At 39.0% G+C, this 11,013-nt stretch overlaps 1 protein-coding gene across 1 annotated transcript; it reads left to right on the top strand.

Moving 5' to 3' along the window:
* The first annotated feature begins 3,349 nt into the window (after positions 1-3,349).
* On the top strand, positions 3,350-10,447 carry LOC127444877 (mannosyl-oligosaccharide glucosidase-like). Its single transcript, XM_051704488.1, has 5 exons — positions 3,350-3,430; positions 3,823-4,224; positions 4,346-4,569; positions 5,635-5,828; positions 8,333-10,447. Exons 2-5 carry the CDS (start codon positions 3,876-3,878, stop codon positions 10,095-10,097), a joined length of 2,532 nt encoding a protein of 843 aa, XP_051560448.1. The 5' UTR covers positions 3,350-3,430; positions 3,823-3,875; the 3' UTR covers positions 10,098-10,447.
* The last annotated feature ends 566 nt before the right edge of the window (positions 10,448-11,013 follow it).

Here is an 11,013-nt window from a genome sequence, read left to right as displayed (position 1 = left end):
CCCGGCCATCCACGTGATCTAAAATAAAACGTGATTCATCAGACCAGGCCACCTTTTTCCATTGCTCCCTGGTCCATTTCTGATGCTCAGGATGACGTGCCCATTGTAGGCACTTTCAGTGGTGGACAGAGGTCAGCATAGGCACTTTGACCGGCCTGCGTTTATGCAGCAAGCTGCTATGCACTGTGCGTTCTGTCACCTTTCTATCAAGGCGAGCATTAAGTTTCAGCAATTTGTGCTACAGTAGTTCTTCTGTGGGATCGGCCCAGACGTGCTAGCCTTCGCTCCCCACGCGCATCAATGACCCTTGGGCACCCGTGACCCTGTCACCAGTTCACCAGTTGTCCTTCCTTGGACCACTTTTGGTTGGTACTAACCACTGCATACCAGGAACACCCCACAAGACCTGCTGTTTTGGAGATGCTCTGACCTAGTCGTCTAGCCATCACAATTTGGCCCTTGTCGAAGTCACACAGATCCTTACACTTGCCCATTTTTCCTGCTTCCAACACATGAAATTCAAGAACGGACTTTTCACTTGCTGCCTAATATATCCCACCCCTTAACAGGTGCCACTGTAACAAGATAATAAATGTTATTCACTTTACCTGTCAGTGGTTTTAATGTTGTGGCTGATCAGTGTATATAACAGTAAAGTTAAAGGAATAGTTCATCCAAAAAATGAAAATTCTCTCATCATTTACGCACCCTCATGCCATCCCACATGTGTATGACTTTCATCTGCTGAACTAAAATGAAGATTTTTAGAAGAATTTCTCAGCTCTTTTGGTCCATACAATGCAAGTGAATGGATGGCAAAATGTTGAAGCTCCAAAAATCACATATGCCCTTGAGCAAGGCCCTTGACCCTATCTGCTCCAGGGGTGCCATATCATGGCTGACCCTGTGCTCTGACCCCAGCTTAGCTGGGATATGTGAAAAAAAGAATTTCACTGTATATGTGCAAATGTATAATGTGTGATAAATATAATTATTATAAATTAATTATAATTAATTATTAAATTATAATTAGGTGTGGGTGAGACACATATCAATATTTGTTTTTTTACTATAAATTGTCCTCTGCTCAGTCAATCTTGATTTTAACTTTTACTTACACATTCTTGTGTTTTAGGTGATTCACATTTTTCATTCATATCGCCCCCTGTTGGGCAGGGAGAGGAATTTCTAGCAAAAAAAGGACTTAAATATTGATCTATTTCTCACCTACACCTATCATATTGCTTCAGAAGATATGGATTAAAACATTGGAGTCATATGGTTTACATTTATGATGCATTCGTGCTTTTTGAAGGCACCCATTCACTTGCTAAAAATCACAATTTGTTTTCTGCAGAAGAAAGTCATGCACATCTGGGATGGCATGAGGGTCAGTACATGATAAGAGGATTTTCATTTTTGGGTGAACTATCCCTTTAAGTAACGTGAATTTGAATTTTGACATGCTCTGCTTTGCACAGCATTGATTATAATAGGATCCGTGTTAATCATACTTGGGATTGATTGTCTTGAAGGGACAACAAAGGATTCTGTGTATGGCCATGTATTCTTAACCTGTACTGAGGCAATATTGAGGTTTTATTTACTACAACAATTTTAACAGCTAGAAGCATGGATTTTATTTACTGCTACATTATCAAGGTAACTTTCTGATTCAAAATAATGTGGCAGTGACATACAGTATGTCTTCTTATAGGGTGTTCCATACAGCCACATATGAGACAGTAATGTCTTGCTCCCTTTGGATTACTCACCTCAAGGCCCTTGCCTTGCTCCACTAGCTGTGTCTAAAGTAAACCAAGGGCTCCAAGGTAAAACACATGAATACCTTTCCCATTCCCTTGCATTGCCATCTAGTGGTGACAGGCCAGTAGTATTCCAGTGGTTACGACATAGCAGGGGTGCAACTTTCAGTTGAAAAGAAGTGGCTTCTTTTAAATAAGCATGCTTTCTCTCTAAAGGGTCCTCGTGATCCAGGAAAAATAGAAAGTAAACAATAGAATTAACATGCCAACTACTTAAAGGAGCAATATGTAACATTGACATCAAGCGTTTAAAATGGGTACTGCAGTCCAAATTCAGAATACTGGAGAGTGTTTACTCCCTCGCCCCCTCCTCCCAAGACTCGAAGCTCGCGGGTTGCCAGGTTGAGGACACGCAACAGGAACGAGCAAACTGACAATGGCAAGCGACGAGCCTTACACTGTAAGTTGATCAGCTAACGTATACGTTTGCAATGTTTTTATTGTTTGCAAATTATAGTTATATTTTTTATAACTCTATCAACGTTAGCTAGATGTATTGCTGGCTTCCATGGCTGGAAGCCATCATGTTTGCCCGCTAACTTGTTTAAAGTCTGGCAACCCGGGGTGTCGAAATACTATTGGGAAATGGGCAGTGGGTGGGATCACACAGGCCAAAACACAAACAGAAATTCCGGCCCGTAACAGACATTTCAAATTAGAATATACTGGCTGTAGCATTGTTTTTGGAGAAGCCAGTATTTCAACTTAGCATGTTTCCAAAATCTCTGATAAATTATTATGATAATTTTATGCTTTAGTACAGTAAATATATTACATATTGCACCTTTAAATCACACAAATACAAAATGTAGTAATTGTTACTGTATTACAAAATACTTTTAACATTGTAGGCCTATCACATACAGAAATCATATATATGGCAATGTGGTAAATGATTAACACATTATATAATATGTCCGTTCATGTATGGTTTTCACTGTTATAAAAAAAACAACATATACCTATTTCAAAATGCTACAACAATGGCCGTTTTCATGTAACATATATTTTCACAATTCTTAGTGGAATATGAATGTGTAGCTACATATATGCCCAAATTGGTGCTATATTTATTAAATATTTATTAAAAAGAGCTGAATAGTAACGGATTACATGTAATATTATGTAATAAGATTACAAAAAGTGAGCACTTAATTGTAATTGGACTACATTACTGTACATATTATAATGCGTGGAATCAAATTACAGTTACTTTTTGTGGATTACATTCTTGATTACATTATCAATAAGCCAACGGCAATAATTAGTGTAATTTACTACTTATGCTTCTAAATTTAATCAAACTTGGCAATCATTCCTTTATATTGTTCATATGGCCATATATAAGGTTTTTTAATTTGATACCATTACTGTTACAAATGTGTACTCTTTTGCATTCAAATGCTCCATTTTGTCTATTTATTATTATTATTATTACATATTAAACAGTTGTGCAGAGAGAGGCGCTGCAGAAGGACTTTTACTTTGAAGAATAGTGAACATGCGCTTGTTATTGCGAGCTTCAAAATCTCAACCTCACGATAATGCGGAAGTGTCCATACTACTGATAACAATGTTCAGTAAAGTACTGACACGTACATAAGGTAACGTCACCCAAAAATATCATTTTTGATTTTAATTTCTTATAGCACAGTTGTTCAAAGCGCTGTTCTTGTTTAGTTCTTTTTTTAATGATCACTGCAGACATTACGCGTTAAAGAGACACTGACGGGCTGATTCTCATTCATTCATTTATACTGTACATTCAGTTGTTCAATCAGCTAGCCAGTTGCTATTTGCAGTATACCTAAGATGTATCAGTAGAGGCATTTTGTACTATTTTTCAATAACTACATTATTATAAACGAAATTCATTGATATACAGTAGACACCTTTAATGTGCCATAATAGCAATTGATTTCATAATGCATGCTGTGAGCTTCTTATGCTGTCACAGTGTCGACAAGCCTAAACTTGTATTTTGTGTGACTTGCAGGTGGCTTTGAATGACTGTCATCCCCAGGCAGGCTTGGTTAGGTCAAAGGAAAGATGGGTAAGCGGAGGAAGAGGATTGCATCAGGTGATGGAGTGCCTGCTCCAAGAAAGGAGGAAAAAGCACTCGTTCCAGCACGCAGGGAGAAGAAAAAGAAAACTGACATCGGAAAGGTGTTTATCAATATATCCATTGGTTTGTGCATCTTTAGCCTCATCTGGTTCTTCTATGCCATGTATATGCGGTCATCATTGGCCAGGAGGGTCATGACATTGCATCCCTCTCCACGAGTCTTGGATGCCAATAGCTCTAGTGCTGCTGTGTCTCCAGAGAGGTTTTGGGGTTCTTATCGGCCTCAGGTGTACTTTGGTATGAAAACGAGAAGTCCCAGATCTGTTGTGACAGGTAGGTACTTCAGTTTTTTGAATGCTAGGCTTTTACAAGCCTGACTTTGTTATACAGAGCTATAGCCTTCCAGCCATAAGCTGTGTAGTTGTAACAATAATCTTTGTTTACTTAATTCAAGGCTTAATGTGGATGCATCAGTTCAGTGACATGGATGGAAATCTGAGGCACACATGTGAGCAAGGGGACCATTTGCAGGGCTATGGGTGGTTGATGCACGATGGGGTCTCTTTTGGAGTCCAGGAGATCCATGACCGAGATTTCACGTTGACCACGGAGTTTGTGAAACGCATGGGTGGAGATCATGGTGGAGATTGGACCTGGAGAATCACTGCCAAACAACATGTGAGTAAAGATGCTCTTAAAGTTTACTTGTGTGACAGCCATCATTATATGATTTATTATTCCCTGGAACACAAAAGGAGATGTTAAGCAGAATGTTAAAGGAACAGTTAATCCAAAAATGTTATATTACCTCATCTTTTACTCACCCTTATGCCGTCTCAAACTCGCATGACTTTCTCCTGCAGAACACAAACAAAGATATTTTAATGGAGGTATGATGTGAATATACACATACAATTCACACAAAGCAGATCATATCACTTCAGAAGACATAGATTAAACCACTCGAGTCGTATGGATTACCTTTATGCTTCCTTTATTTATTTAGTCTCCATTGACTTGCATTGTATGGATATTTTCACTTAATATCTCCATCAAAATATCTTTGTTTGTGTTTCGCAGAAGAAAGAGAGTCATACGAGTTTGAGACAGCATAAGTGTGAGTAAATATCGAGATAATTATTTTTGGGCGAGCTATTCATTTAACCTGAGGGACCTGTCTATTGAGTTCAGTCTCATATTGAAGGTCAAACATTTCCTCTTCTTACCAACACAAAATTGTGCTTGCAAATAACAGGGATGCAAACTCCTCACCTTTCTGTGAAATTTGCCGTTTTGAAACTAAAATTGCTCACTTTTGTGATTCACGCAGATCCGAAGAATTGTTGTTAAATAAAATAAAAATAAATAAATAATAAAAATAATATTATTTATATATATATATATATATATTTGTGGCCACCTTGTGACATCTCCAGAATGGGTCACTGAACTAATCAATTAATGAAACTGAACAAATTTGTGAAACAGATACAAGCCAGGCTAAAATACCCTTTATTTTTGCTGCTAATTCTGCAAAATTCTTTAATATGCTATACTTGGTGTGTGGGCCAGCGATTGTCTCACCTTTTTCACCCCTCATGAGTTTGCATCACTAAAATAAATACCCCATATAAACTATAATTCCAATAAACACAAGAAAAATTGTTTAATTAGGATTACATCTTATTTTAATCTCTCAATTGTATCATCACATCAAGTCTTTTCTTTGTTTCTGATTGGCAGAGCTCTGTTGCTATGGCTCCAGTGATCTCGCTGATGTTCTATGCCGCCACAGATATTCAAGGTTCCTTGCAGGCTCATGCAGATGAGAAAAATCGCTTGACCTCTGTTACAGGAACATCTGAGGAGCTTGGCAACTTCAAGATCACCTTCGGCAAACCCACGGCAGGGGAAGGTGCTAGTGGCAAATATGCGAGGTAATTTATGTATCTACACATGAATGGTAATTGTTTATAGTAAACTGAACACTAAACTCTTATACATTAAGCCAATAGATGAAGTTGCTGTTTATGTACAAATGCTAGGTGGTGGCACTTACGGGTTCTTTTGGCATCACAGAAAAGAACTATGTTGAATGGGCACTTCACTCAAATTGAGCTGAAAATGCCCAAAATGTTCTGTTTGTGGAATGAAACACTGCATTTCAGAAAGATTATTGGAGATGGAGATTTGTGCTTCTTTAAATTTGAATCAGGTTAGGTGGATCAGGATAAACTCAGGATTTGGCTTCATTTATTATATTTTATGGTTCACTGGCATTGTTACCACGTCTGTTTTATAAGAACCACTTACCCTGCAGCTGCTCTTGGTAGATTTGAACTTGTCATAAAGGAATCACACAAACTCCGATCGCAAACGACAGCTGTTTTTAATTTCCAAAGTGTAGTCGCTGTGACATAGGAGGCCAAACGTGAGTTAACGATGATCTTGTATGAACAAGACAGCCATGTGAGATCTAAAGGGATTAACGGGACCCTGTCTCCACCATCGCAGAACATACTGTTTGTAAAATGATATGTGAATAAATATAATGGCTTTAGAAGTGTGTTAAGCATATGATGATGTGTATACATCAACCTGCTATATGTCTGACATAATCATACTGGCATATTGAACCAAATTAAAACTTCAAAATCAATCTGATTGGCTGATGAATCTGACAATCTGACTTTAGATGCCTATTCCCTGCAGTGTTGAGGGATTCTGTGGAAATTCTGAAGGCCTGACGGGGTGGAGCTCAAACTCACATGCTGCTTCGGGTATGCGATTTGTGAAACAGTTGTCACACTTTGCTTGTAAGCATTGAGGAATAAATTCTGATTGGATAAACTTTGAGTTTTTTGCTATTTGTTTGTAGGTTAATTAGGAGTGGAAAGCGATTGAAAATACATAGGCAAAAACGTCAATGAGAATGAAAGGATGAAAAAATATTTATTTATTAGGCATGTTACGTCAGCAGAGAAGGCTTTGCTGGCCCTGAGAAATCGCCACTGCACATTTATTCTATGTAAACCATAGATATCCACTTATAATAACTTTTATTTACATAAACATTATTACATAATATAATGCTTAAAAGATTATGAAAACTGTAGTGCTGCCTATGTGGACCACTGAAATCTGCTGCTCAAAAAACCCGGAAGTGCTGTTGCCTGTGGTGTGACGTCACAGTAATTTCATTTATGTTGTGGAAATTTGTCAAAGCAAGTAATGTCATTTTTAACAATAATTGTTTTACAGAAAATAATATAATATGTATTACAGTATTATAACATTTTTTCAGAATAATAGTCTATAACTAGTTTAGGTAAAGTTTGTCAAAACAAAAAAGTTTTGGATATTTTAAGTTTAATGGATATACAGACATTACAGTAAGACAAACAGCTAGCTTGTCACACAGACTGTCAGATAGATAGATAAATAGAGAGAGAGAGCAATCAGAGATTATTTGCAGAGATGGGCCACTTCTATTAAAATGAATGGGAGAAATTAGAATGCTCAACCAAGGAGCTCTTGGTTGTATGTAGAAAGGAAGTCCCGCCTTACAGTTAAAAGAGCCAACTGCCTTATGGATACAGACATCACCTGTCAATCAACTCTAGAACACGCATGTGCATTAGCTGGGAAGCTGGGAAAATTGCATTTTTTTGTGTAATATGAGGTGAACAATCACAATTTATGATTTCAGTATTGTCAGGTATTATTGCTGATTTGAAATGTTCTTTGATTGTAATCTTCACCAATCGTTTTTGAGATTTTGGTCTTTCTCCATTCAAGTAGATAGGAGCTGCACTGGCATGATTGGAAATAGCCTCCCGAGAGCATTCCAAAGATGGCCGACAGTGGACTGACTTGCTAGAAAGACTTTGCAGCAACTTAAAAGTAGATTTTGTAGGGTTTGTTTACATTTGAATTTTTGACAGTTGGAGTTTGAATTAACAAGCAATCTGTTGGCCCGTTTGAACATTCTGTCAATGTAAGTCTGTGGGATTTTTCAGACATTTGATCATCCGCTGTGCGAAAACCGTAAATCTGATCAATTAGAAAAGACATAGCACACTATTCCAGAACAGTCTTAAGGTCTGTGTCAAGGTGGATGTAGCTTGAAATCTCTAGGAGTTAGTGTTAGAAATGTTGGTCTTGGTTCATGGATTATGAAGAAAAAAAAAAAAAAAAGTTTGTAGAATAACTTATAGGTTAGAGTTAGGTTAACATAATATCAAAAGTGCAGATTTGTCTTACAACACATCTAACAAAATTTTTAATTATGAAATTCGATCAGTTGTTTTCAAATACAAAAAGCTTATTGGTGGCAAGGCACCGAGATTACGAAGTTAAAAGGATGGTCTGAGGGAAAAGGATATTCAAGTTAGCTGTGATATGTTATTTCAACAAGCTACTGTTTTTCTTTTCTCCTCAGATATAATTACTTGCAGACTAAGAGCCCTGGCCTGGATAAGCTGACAGATATAGTGAAGAACAGCCTAAGTCACAAGTTTGTTTTCAGTCCTCCCAAAGGTGAAAGAAGATCTTATTTTGCAGTTGATTCATACAAAGTCCCAAACCACCAGAATCAACAGCAAGATCCCAAGACAGAGAGTGACTTTGTGTTGCATCAGGTGACCGTTCAAACCCCTTTCCAGATTGAAGTTTTGTTTGAATCTGGAAGCTTTCATGAACGACCGAATCAGCTTGTGGGCTCAGTGCTTACGGATGAACTGGAGAAGTGCAAGGTGGCTTTTGATGAGAAGTTTGAGGGTACATTTGGCCTCCAAGCTAAAATGTTCACAACTTCGCAGATAAAATTTGCCAAGGCAGCTTTAAGCAACATGCTTGGTGGCATGGGATATTTCTTCGGACAGTCGGTTGTACAATCGGCTTATAATGAGCACCCCGTGCTTTACCCTGAGGGTCCACTGTTCACGGCCGTACCATCTCGCTCTTTCTTTCCAAGGGGCTTTCTGTGGGACGAAGGATTCCATCAACTTCTCCTCAGCAAATGGGACTCTCGGTTAACACAAGAAGTCATAGCACACTGGCTCGATCTTATCAACATAGAGGGCTGGATCCCGCGTGAACAGATCTTGGATGATGAGGCACGCAGCAAAGTACCGTCTGAGTTTATAGTGCAGCGCAATGAAAATGCCAACCCACCCACACTTTTCCTGGTCCTACAGGAGCTAGTGGAGCAACTGGAGGCTGAGCCAGATATGTTGTCCTCTCAGACCATGCTTCCTTTCCTGCGAAGGCTATACCCAAGAATACAGACATGGTTTGAGTGGTTTAACACCACACAAGCTGGACCCATGGCCAACTCCTACCGCTGGCGAGGCAGGGACAAAGACACCAACCTTTTCCTGAATCCCAAGACCCTCACCTCTGGCCTGGATGACTACCCACGGGCCTCCCACCCCTCGGCTGATGAGAGGCATGTGGACTTGTACTGCTGGATGGCCCTGGCCTCTGGGATAATGGCAAATGTGGCACGAATACTTGGGGAACCCCACCAGGTGTATGAGAACACCCATCTTACTCTCAGCAATAACGTTCTGTTAAATGAACTACACTGGTCCGAGAATCTGCGGGCCTTCAGTGATTATGGCAATCACACCCAGGCTGTGTCACTTCAGCAGGAGAAAGTGTACATGCCCCAAGGACAACCTCGGCATCAGTTCCCAGTTACGCGACTGGTTCGCTCTGTTCGCAGAGCCCCCAAGCTGCAGTATGTGAATGCATTAGGCTATGTTAGCCTTTTCCCTTTCTTGCTACATATTCTGACACCAGACTCGCCAAAAATAGAGCATGTTTTACGGGACATTCAAGATCCTGAACGCCTTTGGACACCTTATGGTCTGCGCTCACTCTCACGTACAGATCCTCTCTACATGAAGAGGAACACCGAACATGATGCCCCCTACTGGCGAGGACCCATTTGGATCAACATCAACTATCTGGCTGTTAGAGCACTGCATCACTATGGCAACATAGAAGGGCCATACAAGAAAAAGGCAGCTTCCCTCTATCAAGAGCTCAGGACTAACATCATCAATAATGTTTACAAGCAGTATCTGGAAACGGGATACATCTGGGAACAATACAGTGATAGCACTGGCAGGGGCCAGGGTAGCCATCCCTTCACTGGTTGGTCAGCTTTGACTGTACTGATGATGGCGGAAGAGTACTGAGAATCAGCATGATATTCAGAAACTGGTGCCATATGTTTGTTTCATCAAAGTGTAACTCACTTTTACTTGATTGTTTCGTTCATTTTTGGGGAAAAACAACAAAAAAGAGCAAATTAGTGGAAATTTGTATTCATTTATTATAATAATAAAAACCCCAAATTGTTTAAATATTAAAATTTTATGTCCAATGTATAATGTGATTATGTCCTCAGGTTTGAAGAGCTGCAGGTTTTTCTGGATCAGACAAAACAATGTCAACTGTGTGAACCAGAAGACAACAGTATTTTGTTCCATTGCTATTTGGCTTAATATAACAAAAGAAATAAAAAAAACTTTGTAATAAAAATAAATAGTACTTCGGTTTAATTGAATCCTATATCTGAATACTGAAATCACACCCCTTAATGAGTAGTATTTCTCAAAAAGACCTAATCAATCTTGCAGTACTCATAAAGCTGTGTCATTTATACACTATAAAACCATATGGCTTTGGGAAAAGCATGGCAGCTGTAAAATCTCATAATTTAAAACGATTGTAATACACCAAGTACAAAGTTAGTTGCTTTGAAGACAAAAGTTGCTTTTGTATTATGTTGCAAGAAAGTACTTCTTCTCTGTAGGTTCCTCTACACATATTGCTTGTTCTTTCCCAGCCAGACAGTCTCAAGTGTTTCCCAGCCAGACAGTCTCAAGTGTTTCCCAGCCAGACAGTGTTCAAAGAAAGTGATTAGGAAAGTAAGGTAAGTGTATGGGGCAGATGCCCAGTCAACAAATCATGTCACATGGTCAAACAAAGGCTGGTGGCAAATGTCAGATGTGTCTCTGTTGCACGTGGTTTTGATGGAGAGGTGTGAAAAGTAAGGTTCACTGAATGTAGATTAAGGCTAACCATAGTAAACTTAAAAATATACTAAAC

This window comes from Myxocyprinus asiaticus, chromosome 8 (genome assembly GCF_019703515.2).
Source record: "Myxocyprinus asiaticus isolate MX2 ecotype Aquarium Trade chromosome 8, UBuf_Myxa_2, whole genome shotgun sequence".
NCBI lineage: Eukaryota > Metazoa > Chordata > Actinopteri > Cypriniformes > Catostomidae > Myxocyprinus > Myxocyprinus asiaticus.
Note: the sequence above shows the minus strand (reverse complement) of the source record. Positions and strands in the feature narration are given on the sequence as shown.

Coding starts and splice junctions, on each gene's coding strand:
- LOC127444877 (XM_051704488.1), top strand. CDS start 3,876: ATGGGTAAGCGGAGGAAGAGGATTGCATCAGGTGATGGAGTGCCTGCT. Junction 4,570..5,634: donor GAATCACTGCCAAACAACAT/GTGAGTAAAGAT, acceptor TCTGATTGGCAG/AGCTCTGTTGCTATGGCTCC. Junction 5,829..8,332: donor GCTAGTGGCAAATATGCGAG/GTAATTTATGTA, acceptor TTTTCTCCTCAG/ATATAATTACTTGCAGACTA.